We start from the raw sequence: 14,867 nt of genomic DNA, 5'->3' as shown, positions 1-14,867 counted from the left end.
ACAGTGGCTTAATGCATTAGAGTGGTCCTGTCTATGTTAATGTAAGATCTGTCTTCAGTCTGACACTTGGAAATGGCTATTGAGTAACCCAAAATATTAAAAATGAGCCCCACCAGTGCTAAAGAACAACTGCTTTTTTCCCTAGTCTATCTAGGTGCTGGCAGTTTGCCGGAGCAGGAGGTGTCTGTTGAAAGAGTGATGGTGCAGAAGGATTATTGGGGAAAGTGGAGGCATAACCAGTTAGAAACATCTTTCCCTTTGAACAGTGATGGCAGTCGGCATGAAGTCAAATTGTGGCATTATCAGTAATCAAATTAGTGGCTTCCTGAATAGCATTTAGGGCTTGTGTCTGTCAGCTGAGTTGGAAGAACAGGGGAAAATATTACAATGCTTTTTAATAACCTGTAAGACTTTTTCATTACTTAGTAGGAAAGGAATTTCTGTTCTGTGGAAAAGACTTTTTTTAGTCTGTGTTTCATAGCAACGAGCAGGGAAAATACGCTAAGTTTTGAACCTTGCTGCAGGTTTTTATGAAAGTGTTTTACTAATGCGGCATACCCTTTCCCCCATGTTGCATTAAATAATAGTGATGTGGTTGGAATAGTTGGCTGTTGCAGTATGTGTGAATTTAGTTAGCCAATCTGTCCTGTTTTTCCGACTGAATGATTATGAAAACACTTAATTGCTCTACGAATGTCCCTTAATTAATGAATATGGCTAAACTGAACTGTGTATGAGGGGATAAAATAAGCGTGGTGTATGCAACATCGACTTGTGCTTTTAAGTTAGTTTCTAGTTTGCTGCTTTATGTATTGGTTGAATCACTTTCTAAGTTGTTAATGTAAAAATAATTGCTTTTCTTTATCTATAAAGTTGATAGTATAGTTGTCTAAAACAGGCGCTTCAGTCCACTGTGTGTTTTCTCAGTGCTGTGAAGTAGGTGGTTTCTGGGGCTCAGCTGAAGAAGGGTGGGGTGTGTGTGTTTGTCCACTGCAGGGAAAAGGAAGAGGGTTTGCCAGTTCTGGAGAAGGCTGTTTATGCTGTTGGGCAAAAGGACAGATTGCTTGAGTGCTTGGCTATTTCTATAAATACTCCCAATTAGTCATTCCTGGTGTAGGTAAGAGCACGTGTTACTGCAGTGACACTTCTAAAAGGTGTCATGGCCTAACTAGACCCAGTGCTGCCCAACACCTGGTCTCTCCCTGGGTGTCCCTGCCCATCAGGAGGTGCATCACGGCGTGGTGGTGATGTGTTGTCATCTGGGTGAAAACACAGCCTCAGCTCCTGCGCTGTGCAGCCTCGCCGCTCAGTAGGAAAGGGCTGGGCGAGAAATATTTTCTATTCCTAAGCAGCGAGCGTGCACCGTTCGCCTGACGTGCTGTTTCCTGTTGTTGTAGCACTTTAAAAGCAATGCCCGTAGGTCAGGATTAGAAGCTGCTGTTATGTGGGTACAGTGCCTTAACATAAGAAGTGGAAGTGGCAGTAGTTGGTTGGCAGCTTTCTCATTCCACCCTGCAAAAGCATTCAAAGTTCAAACCTTTGGGGAAAGGAATTATTTTCTGAGCAGCCTTCTTCCCTTCCCTGTTTTGAATCATTGGAAGCCTGAGGATCTAAGATTATTATTCAGGCCTGCCTGTCACATAAATAAAACCGATACCTTACATCTTCAGCATCAACAACAAAAAAACCCTAAAGAGGCAGCCAGAGATGGTGGGGACAGTGTGGCTTTCAGAAGAAGGCTCAGTGAAAACCTGTGTTTCCGCAAGTATCGCTGTAATCTGCAAACGGTTGGTTGGGAATTGTGCCCCTTCAAATGGGGAGGCTGGGAACGCCAGGTCTTCGAACAGCTGGGAGAGGAGTTGAGTAGGAAAAAGGGGAAGCAATGAGTGAGGAAAACATAGCCAGAAATCAGGACGAAGTGGATCTGTTAGAATTATTTAAGGGGTAAAAACATGGTTCAAGAACCTGATGAAATATCTTTGTTGTCAAAACCAAACACCTAGTGGGAGAGGTCAGGGATGTTATTGTTGTATTCTCTATGGAAAAGCTTCTCAACATCTACTTTGAAAAACAAACCAAATCCAAATGCTTCACAACAAAAAAGAGAAATTGTGCTCAGGAATGGATTGGAAACACGGGCCTGCCCAGAGCAGGGGAAAACTTCCCTTATCCTGTGTTTCTGGGGGAGAAATTACTCTCAGTAGGATAACTGGTGTGTTAAGAGGGGTTAGAGTTGTTAAAAGCTTGGAATAATATAGAGAGAGTGCTACTGTCGTAATCACAATTGATACTCAGAATGCCTGTAAGGAAATATCTGCTGTTGGCCGCAACACATGTGCTCTCTGAAGTGAATAGCATTACAATGGTTCTCCTGTATTGTACGCGGTTTTTTAATGTGCCAGTTGTTTGAAAATTTCATACGAGATACAGCTTTGAACAGCTGTGTTTGGGAAGAGCATGAACTGCCTTGTAGCAATACCATCCTAGAAACAGGGTTGATTTGGAAAGTTCCAGCAAGATCAGAGAAGGCTAAAAATTATTATTTGCCTGAATAGAAATAGTTGTTCCTGGAAGCCAGTCCCCTCAACTGAAATATCACTTGGACCAGGTGTGGAGGGTGTTGGATACTACAGGGTTACCTTGTAAGTCATGGGCTGAAGATGCCAAAGCGCAAGCAGTTGGATTATGTTAATGTTCTGCTGCTGCTGTGTTGATAGTGCTGATTTAAGAATGTGCTTTTATAAGACATAATTCACGGTACAGTAACATGTTTAGGGATAGGCAAATATTGGCTAATCAAGAATTTCCTCCTTTTCTGTGCTAACTAGTTAATCATGATGTAAAAAAAATCTTACTTGTTCAGTAAGCGGTAAAATCTTTTTTCAGTACATTTGGTGTGGGCATGTAAACTTCATCTGTTTCAGGTAATTAGCACTGCATTAGCACAACATGGCAACTGGTGTTTAAACACAAGGTGATTAACTATACGGTGTAAATGTGGTGTGCTAAAGAGCTAACCGAACCCATGAATTTCTAGCTCATCAAAAATAACATGCTAGAAATGTTATTTAGGGGTGGGGAGAGCAGTTAGTATTTTTCTCCTGCCTTGCTAGATTATTGATACGCGGTTAGTGCCAAATGGGCAGAAGAGAAAGGGTCAGACATTTCAAGCTGATGCCAACAGCATCACGTGCAAGTGCAGCTCTTCTGTGGTTTTTTTTTCTTCCTTTTTTTTTTTTTTTTTTCCTTCCTTAGTGTATAGTGATGTAATGGCTCAATGACCTGGAAGATGTGTAGGGGTTTTGTACTTTCAAATTTTGGTATGATAATCTTGCCGTTTTACAACTGATACAGAATATTAGAGATGTGTGATAGCTGATGGTCCAGCACTAGGGAAATGGAAATAGGGTTGGACACGTACCTTGTCCAGTAGTAGTTTTTTTCCCCCTCTCCAAAATAAATTTGCATGCATTTTTCTAAAAAATTGGGAAATTTGCAGTTTGAACCACTTGAAATGAAGCTGTGTCCATAGGAAGCATGGGCTCTGTATGCTGGTGGTTCTCAAGCGTGCTTATCCAACAGGGAAATGAAAGATCAAGTTTCTTACCAACTGTAACACTCACCAAGTTGTGTATGCATATGACTGATAAATGCATATCTAGACTTATAAATAACTGAGAGTTCTTACTATTGGGGTAAATAAATACTTGACTCACAGATGTGACAGGAAAGGTAACAATTTGCTGAGTCCTAAGTGGGCTGGAGTTTACACCTCCATCACTGAAAGAGAGTTCTCCATTTTATACTGCTGCTTTGATGTGTCAGATGGATTTTAGGAAGGACAGAAGAAAACAGTTCCATGATAAAAGCTGAAGCCACAACCTGGTCTTGAGGCAGAATTTTGTCTCTTAAGCAGTTTGTAAGAAAAATGGTTAGTTGTCAAGTGAAAGCATGACTAGAGTCTGAAAGCTTCTTTTGATTCTTTGAACCCAAACTGGCTCTCTGAACTGGGTCTGAAAACTGAAATGAAAATTTCTGAAGGCTTTGCATGTAGCAGGATGAGAGCCCAGCTTGATCTGTACAAGCTGACTGGGAAGCATGCAAATGCTAGAAGAAGCAAGGAATAAACTAGTCAACAATTTAGGAGCCATAAAATGGACAACTATAGTGAGTAGGAAGTTGTGGACAGATAATAATTTCTGATCCAACATTACTGGATAAGCTGGGTAGCAAAGATCCGCTACTTTAAAATGTTTAACACAGCTCATTTTACTGACAGGTTAAAAAGCGTTTACATGAACAGCTCCATTAGCAAGTACAAAGGGCTGCAGCCTTTAGTAGGAAGGTGATGGCAAACAGGTGGCACTGGCTTGCTGGATAATACAATCTGATAGCACAACTGTTTGTGAAGTGCACATTTCTTCACCACCACATAATCATTCTTCTGAGCTGCTCTTTAAACATCAGCAAAGGCCTCTCATTAATTCAGCTTGACAGTTTGATTACAGCATTTTACAGCTTCTGAAAAATAATTCAGTTACTGAAGTGGTAAACTTGCTGTCTTGACAATGAAGATAAAGTGCTACCTCACAGCCAGCAAGGCAGAGCTAATCTTGTAATTCCCGATCCATCTTTGTGTATGGTCACCAGTGCCTTGGTTTAAATGTGTGGTATTTCCTTTTCATGTAAATACATGCGAAGTCCACTTTCGGGGTCAATAAAATGCTTGAAATAACATGTAGATGCAATTGATGTAAAAAGCAGGTGTGTTGATGTATCTATTGTATAAGCAGCCTGTGTGCACCGAACTGATCAGAGATCGGTATTGTCAAAAAGTACTGTTGCTACATCAGAGAGAAGAGCAGTTGCCTCTACCGGAGTGTTCTTACAGCAAAACTACTAGCAGTAATAAATCCTTTGGGTATATATGTTATCTGAGGTAGATCTCAAACGTGGCTCTATCTGCTTAAGTCTGACTCGTGTCTTTTTGACAACAGTTAGTTTGATACTGTCCATTATTGAAGTGTCTGGACTTACTTCATCTCACTGTACTGGGGTTCTGCTAAAGTACATTTGTAAAGGGTGTCTAGTCCTGGAATTCAGGAGGATATTAAAATCGGGTTCTGTCCAGTTATGCTCTGTTTTGCCTGCAATTATTGGACTATTGTTTATCCTAATAATTTGTCCATAGCATGCAAAACCTGGAAAACCAGCATGGGATCATAGAATCATTAAGGTTGGACAAGACTGTTAAAATTGAGTCCAGCCATCAACCATGATAACACACATGATAAAATACAATTTAAATCTCCACTTCCTATAAACAGGTATACAAGAGAAGGTACTGTCCCACACATGAAGACTTTTACATACTTCTGCTCTTGCTTTGAGTTTCAAATTTGCTTTATTTAAAATAAATAGCATTAATTATTGTATGTAGAAGGAACTGAGAGTTAGCAGTGAAGAATTTCAGTGTGCTGGGGTGGGATGGGGCTTATGGAACTCAGAAGTGCATCTAGTGGGGAAAATGACAAGGTGGCACATCAGAGAGGAGCTGTAATTTTAGAACACTTGAAGGTAGTTTTGACAGCACAGCATTTCTTAATATTGTCACTTTGTGTGATGTGGAAATACGCTAACTAGCAAATGGTAACCTAGATCTGTAATTTTGAGCATATCTATCTTCTGCTCGTTGTTTTGTTTTGTTGTTGTTTTGTTTTTCCTACCTAAAATTGTGTCAGATTCTTCCTTTAAGGTCATCTGAGAGGGTCTGGTAATACTCTCCATCCCTATCCGTGATTGCCAGTTGTTCTGAACACATTTTTCTCCTTGTCTTTCTTTGAATCTATTCTTGCGTTCAATAATACTAAGAATGAGGTAGGTAAGCAAATGTGAAGGAGTTATTAACTAAAATATAGATATGTTTTATTCAATGAAATAGATCAACAGTTGATTTCTATAGTAACAGCCCATAATTTGACTAGACAGCTTTAAATCCACCAAGATGAAGGCTGTGCACTGTTTTAATTTTCAACTGACTGACCTGTTGCCTATAACCTGTCTCTTGTGTTTGGCTTAACACTTGAAAATGAGGATGTTTGAGGAGGGGAAAAAAATGCATTTAACATAGTATTACATTTTCTTCACAGACTCTGACACATCTCTGGGACCTGCAATGACAAGTCAGAACAGTAGCCATGCAGAGAAAACTGGTGAAATGTCCTCAAAGCAGTCAGCACCAAAAGTGCAGGTCCAACGATCTGTCTCTCGAGAAACCATCACTATTCATTTCTCTGCATTTGGGAAGGAGGAAGAAGAGGAGGAAGAGGAGTTTAAGGAGTTTCTTGATGAGGAACTAGATGACCAAAGCATTGTAACAGCACTTGAAGCCAAGGAAGACCTCTGCTTTGAGCATACCGGCCATGAGTTTTCTGGTCCAGCTACCTCGTTTAACATGGCCAACTCTGCATCACTGCTGTCCTCATCACCTGCAGTTCTGCCAACTGCAGAGACTGTGAAGCTGTTGGATTCTCCTTGCACACCCCAAGTATTCAGTGCAGTGCCACTAGTCCTGTCTCCATCATCACACTCCTGTCATACAGTTAGCTTATCAGGTGCACCACCACCTGTGGAACAGAAATCCAGCCTGTCGTCTTCTCCATCCTCATCCCCTTCCAGATCAGGTGTCTGCTCTAGCGGATCATCCACAGTCTCTAGTTCAAAGCCTTTTAAGGGTTTAGTCAAGTCCCTTTCAACAGATGTGGAACCAAAAGAACCCACCCCACCGATGCGACATAGACAGTTGATGAAAACCTTAGTGAAATCTCTGTCTACAGACACTTCTAAACAAGAATCTGAAGCTGTGTCTTACAGGCCACCTGACTCGAAACTAAACTTGCATCTGTTCAAACAGTTCACTCAACCTCGAGCTACAGGTGGTGATTCTAAAACTGCCCCCTCATCTCCATTAACATCTCCCTCTGACACTCGTTCCTTTTTTAAAGTACCTGAAATGGAAGCTAAAATTGAAGATACTAAAAGACGCCTTTCTGAAGTAATCTATGAGCCTTTTCAGCTGCTCAGTAAAATAATGGGTGATGAAAGTAGTAGCCACAGGCCCAAAGCCTTATCTTCAAGTGCTTCAGAACTCTCAAACCTTTCCAGTTTGAATGGCCATTTGGAAAGCAATAACAACTACAGCATTAAGGAAGAAGAATGTGATTCTGAAGGGGACTTCTGTGGAAGTGACTCTAACCTGAATAAGAACGATCAGTCAAAAGCGGCTGAGGAACAGGCAAAAGAGACAGAGACCAAAAGCTCTCAGTCTGCAAGCACAAAGGACGTGAGTTCGAAAACTTCACTCGTACTTGAAAAATGTTCATTGTCTGCACTAGCAAGCAGAGAGGATGAGGAGTTTTGTGAACTGTATTCTGAAGACTTTTCCTTGCTAGAGGATGAAAGCAAAACTGATAAACCTACTGAAACTTTGCTCGATCCAGAGATGACTGAGGAAAATGGTACTATGCTTAGTAGTGAAGATGAAAATAATCCATGTGTGCAACAGCCTAAAATTCCAGTGAAAACTTTATACTTCTTAACACTGTTAGTCTATGCTTACTTTATTATCCCTCTCCCTGGCTACTTAAGTGGACTCTTACTTGGAATGGCCCTTGGATTTATGATAGCTGTCTGTGTGATTTGGCTTCTTACTCCACGTACTAATGAATATATCAAGTGGCATAATAGTATGAAAAAACGATGGAATACAGAAGCTCTAGACATCAAAGAACCTGAAATACTGAAGGTGAGGCCATGGCATTTTGTGCGCGTGTCTGTGTGCGTTGTTTTGCATAGAAGTAGTAAACTAGATTTATTCTGAAGGTGTAGATGAGCTGAATTATCCCTGTTTGTAAACAGAGTATTGTTTTAGGGTCAGGTGACTTTGGCAGGGGTGCAAATGGTTTAGTATCCAAGAATATGTTAGACTTCGGTGTCTTTAAGGATTAGTAGAAAAACAGAATTGCTTTGAAAGTAAAAGGGCCAATGGTTTTGCTGATGGATTTGAAATGATCCAGCTGAACTACTGAGAGCAAGTAGTGTCAGAGTTTAGTGTGTAAAATAACATTTGTGCTTGAAGCTGCATCTTGTGAGATGTACTCTGTTTCTGGGGTATTTTACTGTCTAGGCAGTAATTTGTCTGTCCTATCTGTTCAGTCTAAGCAGATTCAGAAGCATTGTATTCAAGTAAAGCGTAGATAGTTGGAGTGCACATGGATTCTCCTTAAACATTAGCTAATTAGAATGGGAGGAGGAATGAGTGATGAAAGGGACATACTCATGGGTTGTGATGTCTGTGGTTCTGCATGCTGCTGTCTCGAATAGCGTGCTGTATAATATGGATTGTAGTTCAGTAAAATGTGTGCCTGAGAGCTGGGTTTTAAATCACGCTCTTAGAAAATGTATCCTCCCTCCTCTTTGCCTTTCCCCATCTCCACTTCGTGTTCAGATACTTCAGGTTGCTGTTGCTTCAAATGTCTGGCACGTTGCTATCTGTCCAGTGGTGATCCGAACAACCACTCGGTTATTTCAGTGGCTTTGTGCTTCTTCCTTGTCCCTGTCCTGCCTCTCCTAATCTCCATCTGTGATGAGTTAAAATAATATTTGCAGAATTCCGAACAACAAAGCATCTGCTAGTTTCTGATGTGCAACAGAAGCATTTCAGAACGGTAGTGGTACAACCTTCAGTTGATATCATTTGCTCGTCAGAGTATTTGTGAATGCTTTCTTGTATTTGTGTAAATATGAAATCCATCCTGAGCTTTCTTGGAGGTGCATCTCCAATTGTGTAACAACACAAGGTTGCATGAATTTAAATTCCTAGGGTATTGGTTATGTGCTGTAGAATCTATAATGCATTCATAGCTAATCTCAAGTATCTTTAGGTAACTGAGAAGTTAGAGAAATGGGATATAAAAGCCAACTTTTGCTGAATACAGGTAGCAATTACATGCCCAGCCCTGATGCTACCTTGGTGTTCTCTGTTTTTCTTTAATGTTACAAGTTGCAGTCTTTCTTTGCTGTTGTGAATGCAGACTCAGCAGTCCTGTCTGCCCATTTGATTTACTTGCTGCTTGCGTGTACAAATCTTCACAAACTTTAAGTTCCGTCCTTGTTAATTGGGTGCTGAGACCCTGTGTGTAAATTTGCCTGGATACTTGAAAGCTGGTAAAGGTCCTGATACTCACTGTTGGCTGGTGTTAAGGTGGCTCTTTGAGGTGTTAGCTGTTATTCAGGAACCTTGAAACTATATTTTAATGCTTTTATCCAGGAGGTACATCTTATGAGAGTGGCTGTAGGCAAGAAAGGAACTGTGTAGAGAAGTGGTATGAATGTGGATTGTTTTGTATGACCTGATAAATATTTCTTGTGCTCATTAACACACAAAGTAATTGTCCTTAATATGTAAAGCCCTATAAAAGGCCTTTTTAATGCTTTAGGAGTTTAAAAAACAGCTCAGTGTCTATATTGTAGTGGAACATAATGTCATTTAGCAGATTGCAAGTTACTATTCCCCCCTTAGAACTATTTTCTGTTCGCCTCTGTCAAAATGAGCACTGTTCAATTTAGATGCTCTGAAAACCAAGATAAAGATATAGTCTGTAACAAAACTCACGTGAATGTTGGAAAAACCAGACTTAATGCTTTTGCATAAAGATGTTCTCTTCAGGACTTGTTGGTCTTGTATTCTGGCCTGAACTGCTTTCATGCCATTATGATTATGATAAAGGCTGTGAGTAAGATCCCTTTATGGGGCTCTAGGAGTTGGGATTCTGCCAAACTGCTGTCAAGCTATTTTTGTATGAGTACGTGTGCATTCTCTCCCATGTAAATATTGTCTGAGAAATTTTCATTTCCCTGGTTTCAAGAACTAGTGGAAAATTCCCCTCAGCAATTGCTGAAATGCATGAACATTGATATTTTCTCCCCCAAAATTGTTCCTTTGCAATGTGAAAGAATAAAACTCTGATGTGCTCGTTAGTGTGTGCTTCTGTAGTTTTCTGTATTTATTTCAGTCAAATGTCTTTGTTATAGGGGGAGAATATAACCCCCACCCTTCCGAAAACACAGGGGATCTTCAATGTATGTTTTCTTATATTCTTACTCCCATAGTTTTCAGTTCTCTAGCTTCCTTCTCTTTTTTTATCTGCCCACAGGTTTTTTCCTCCCTTCTTTAATGCATTAGTGTTTTCTAACTTCCTTATTGGCCTTCTCAAGTCTGCATTCCCTTGTGTTGTGCTGGCTGATACAAAAGGTTTTAAGTTCCAGCTAAAATGGAAATGATGAATTTACCCTTTCCATTAGAAACAACTTTTATGAGAAGACACTATTGGCAGTGCCTGCTGGAGAAGTGGAGCTTTTTGAACCACAGCTGTACAGAAAGAGGAGGCTTTTTACCAGCATGCTGTTCCTGAATGTCACCCAAGGGATATCATGTTTGTTAGCAGCCCCTGGCAGACAAATGTGTTTTCCAGTTGAGGTGATAGTTACTTCTGCCTGCCTTAGACCTTTTTTGTGTCTTTAGATTCCCTGTCAATAAAAGCTCAAAAACTGTATTACATTTTTCCTCATTTATCAAGCAAAACGCTATTGAAGTATTACAAGAAAATGGTAATGAGAAGGATACTAATATAATTACTGTGATTTGAATGATTAACAGTCTCAAGAATTTTGGTGCTGGAGCATTTGATTGTATCATTTAATGATAATGGATATTAATCAATTGTTAATATCACTAAGAAACTCCAGGGGTGGTTTTAATCCAGATTTGGGCTTGTATTGTGAATTTGACTTGCTGATTCTTTTATTTATGTATTTGAAAATATCATAGAAGTAATAATTTTTATTTGGATTTACTTGCAAACCTGGTCTGTGCCCCCAGCCCTCTGGGTCCTTTGTAAGGATCTTTTGCGGTTTCCCCCATCTCCCCTCTCAGATTAAGGTATAACATGCCTGAGACCTTAAACTGAAGTGACATTACCAAGTTGATAGTCTGCAGGGCCTGGCTCTGCAGTTCTTATTCACGTGAATTATTCTATTGATCTGCAGCTCGAACAAAAAATTTGCAGCCCAGAGTCACAAAAGAGGAAAAGTAAACCAGGGTGGGCCTTTTAAAGCTGTTTTGTGCAGGTGCCTGTGTTCCCCAGACCCTTGCGTTCCCCAGAGGGCCGGTTTCATTGCTAGCACCGCTGTGACAGAGGTGACGTGCTGCACTCCGAAAGCCAGGTCAGTCTCTGCTGTCTGACAGACAGGCCGGATCCTGTTAGTGCATGTACGGGTTTTTGAATAGTAACTGCGACCTTTGCTGTAAAAGCCATGCTGCCCAATATTCCAACTGGATACGTTTTCAGGTTAGTTACCAGTCTGATGGCGAGGCACTTCCTCCTAATTTCAGCTGTGAGTTCAGAGCAACTGCTGACCTTTATAAATGGAGATCACAGGATCAGTGTAAATGGCAAGCAGCTGCAGAGTAGCATATGACTATGGTCATTGTCCTCCCTGAATTACTAAATTTCTTATTTTAACAACTTCGCTAGTACAAAAAAGACCCATCATACAGTCACTCCTCTCCTACACAAGGAAATCCATTGTTGTTTCGGTAGTTTGGCAAAATTCATCTGTTGCTAGCACGTTATGGTAACATAACTTCTCTGTTTAGATGCATTGCAAAATGATTTCTGTGGGCAGTGAATCTTTTGTTCCAGTTTGGTTTAGCAGTGGAGGGTGGAGGTATTTCTGCTGAAATTGTTCTTAAAATGCAGGAACTTTGTAGTGAATTTTGGGGTTTCTTGGATAACCTTCTCAAAAATGTTTTTTATGGTAGATGAAACAATTTACAAAAATTAAAATTTCTGAAGTGAGAAAGCAGATGGTGTCATTTCCCCCTTTAACACCGATAGATATATCGGGTGTGGGGGGAGTCCTGCAGCTGGCACACATTTTCAGATTCATTAATAGAGTGAAGAATTGCCATTTAGTGAAGTATTAACATTTCACTCTCAGCCGTGCAGTGTTTCTTCGTGTTACAAAATAACTTGAAAATTGAGTGTGAAAAGGAAACATCCTTAGAAATTAGGAAATTCATGTACGAGGAGGGTTTGTAGTAATGCGGTATGATAATCACTTTCATCCTGACTGTTGGCTAAGTACTGTTTGAAAATAAACCCCCAAATACTTGAATGTAAACCTCTGTATCTTTTGGTTTTTTGGGCTATGCCTCAAACACATGAAGCAGCCAATCTCTTCCTTTTATAGAAATCACTATGTAGGCTGATGTTTTAGGCGGTACATGTATTTGTGTTCTGTCAGTTCTAGATTTTAAACGTTCAGTACCTTCGGCAGCCAGAAATCATTGTTAAAAGTCTCGGACAGGTTCTTCAGCTGCTAATAACCTGGTGATTGCACTGTGAGAAGCAGCGTTTGTGCTTCTGTTGGGTTTGTTACGTACAGTGAGCAGGGGAGGTGGCGGTACAGGGTTTGGGAATTGTGTGTTTGGCAGATTATAGAGCTAATCCATTTGTTTGAAGTGGAAAGCCTGGGCACATGGTAGGGATCAGAAAAGAAGGTGGGACTTTCCCAGGGCTCCTGAAAGAGAAGCGGGAATATACAAACTGAGGAAGCAGAGATTCTGTTTTGATTAATTTTGTGCTTTTGTCCAGTGTGTCTTGCTGCTGCTGGGAAGAAGGTGGCAATCTTCAAAAGGGTCTCTTCTCTGCTGTTTAGTTGTGTAGGGTGAGGAAATCTGGCAGAAAGGCTGGTACTGGCACTGTTATAAAGGAAAAGGGATAGGAAATGTGCTGGTGTAATGAATGACGTAATGGACGAATTCAGCCTCCTGTGCTACCAGAGATTCACTGGACTTGGTTAAGTCACTTACTGTAGGCTGGGCCTGGCTCCGTTTTATCGCAGATGCGGCTGGCTCAGTGTGTGCTGGAGGGATGAAATTAAGCATGACTATGGGTAACAGTTGTATAGCTGCGAGAAGGTAAAGCAAAGTTTGTGCGTGTGTGTGTCCCAAGGTGTTCATGTCATCTCAGCTTTATCTTTGAACCTATGTTCGTGGATTTTTACTTCTTACTATGGTACATGGCAGTCAGGAGAATGATGTGTAAATTACTCCTTGTTTTCATCGCTAGATGTCCTCTGCTCAGCTCAAGTGCTGGTGTCAGAAAATTCCAGTGGGTTCCATCTCAAGCAGTATGTTAAAACAACTTCAAGTGTACTCTGACCTTCCTTCTTGGGTACCACACATACCCAGAGGTTTCTGACTCTCTGGCTGAAAATAACATCATGGCTTATTACCGTTATAAAAAGGGCTTCTGTGGCTAAACTTCATATAAAGATCCATGTACAAGTATCCCTTTCTCTTTGCGCCACCTTCCGTGGTCTTCAGCTGAACTGCCTTGCAGGAGAAGGTAATAAACTTCTGAGGCAGCAAATTTTTGTCTGTATGTTTGCCTGGCTGCAGGCTCCAGACTTCAGTGTCTGAGCTAGAAATAGCTTGGAGATCTGATGTCGGGGACAGGTGGGAGTCTCTCAGGAGATCTGTGGGCCATATGGGTATTCCAGTTCTGTGCAGAGTGAATGGCTCACGGTGGCTTTAGGCAACTCACGTGATGTCCTTGTGCTTCAATAAGTCCAGCTGGAGTTCCTGGCTGAAAATTAATTGCTGTGTGCTCAAAGACATCTTGCCTTAGTAATTTCTAGGAAGGAAGTGGGATGTGCCCAAATAAAGATCAGTCCTGCTGTGGAGAACCTTGGTGGTTTACAGAAAGCTCTTCCTTATGCATATTTCCTATATGGTAGTTGTATACAACCCAGTGTAAGCAAAAAACCCAAGCACAAAGCTTCTTCAAAAAGCATGTGTTGCTATAGATATTTCTGTTAATAAAAGAGGTAGTCTACTTTGGAGCTGAGCAAAGATGAATGACTTAATCTTTCCTGAACATAAAAGAAATGCTAATTTATCTAGGATTTTCAAGGTTTATAGTGAAAATGGAGCTAGATACTGGAGTAAGCAAAACATAGATATCACCGTTACTATGGCACCTAAGAAAGTGTATGCTCTCTACTTTGAGAAATTATATGGCACTGAAGTAAACAAGCATTAAAATAAATTTTACATTTCTATGTGTGGGTGGAAACTTTTTTAATAAATTAAAATGTTGCAGTAATTTCTGGGATGTTTGCATAAGGTCATTAAAACTTTTTTGTTCTGAAGAATACTAGGGTTGCTCATTCAGCTCTCGCCACTTCCCAGTAGTGGATGCTCTCCCTGCTACTATACTCACCTAGGTGTTTGTAAAGATGACATTTTACTTTATCTCTAGAGTAGCTGTTTAAGTCTATCTCCTTTGCTTTCTGTTGACATTAATGAATACTGAGTATACCAAATTAAGGTTGATGGGCAGGTAGGAGTAATTATCGAAGTATGTTGCAGGGCAGGTTGAGTAGGAAAACTTGTCCTCCTTGGATGACTGTTCTGGCTCATCTTCTGCCCCATTTATCATCTTGCATTTTCTATAATCAGAGGAGTAACATCACTTCCATGGTTGGAGTCAGCACTTACAGACCTGTTACAGCAGGGCTGGTTGTTTGTTTTCTGTTTCTTTCACTGCGCAGAAAAGAATGAAAGTTAATCCACGTGCGTGACTCCTGTGTTGTAACTGGGCAGTTGCACAGCATGTTAAATGATGTTAAACAGTGATGGTGCATTAAAACTCCATTGTGGTCTTCCACTCAGTCCTTAATCATTGATGATTAAAATGTCAGTGCTGTCTATAAGGAGGCAGACTCTTTGCTCTGCCTTG

General features: G+C 40.6%; 1 protein-coding gene across 3 annotated transcripts in view; it reads left to right on the top strand.

The window, feature by feature from the left end:
• The first annotated feature begins 2,114 nt into the window (after positions 1-2,114).
• Positions 2,115-14,867, top strand: part of TEX2 (testis expressed 2) — a 35,718-nt gene continuing 22,965 nt past the window's right edge. Inside the window, exons 1-2 of one of the 3 annotated variants that reach the window (XM_086473631.1) lie at positions 2,115-2,125; positions 6,148-7,804. In XM_086473631.1, the coding sequence (XP_086329757.1) occupies positions 6,176-7,804 (1,629 nt within the window). In that variant the 5' untranslated portion in view covers positions 2,115-2,125; positions 6,148-6,175. Of the gene's footprint in view, positions 2,126-6,147; positions 7,805-14,867 lie in introns of those variants that run through there. The other 2 variants (XM_009951568.2, XM_009951567.2) reach the window with 2 other exon arrangements.

The sequence above is a fragment of the Leptosomus discolor genome, chromosome 15, assembly GCF_034619465.1.
Source record: "Leptosomus discolor isolate bLepDis1 chromosome 15, bLepDis1.hap2, whole genome shotgun sequence".
NCBI lineage: Eukaryota > Metazoa > Chordata > Aves > Leptosomiformes > Leptosomidae > Leptosomus > Leptosomus discolor.
This window is presented reverse-complemented; position numbering and strand designations above follow the sequence as displayed.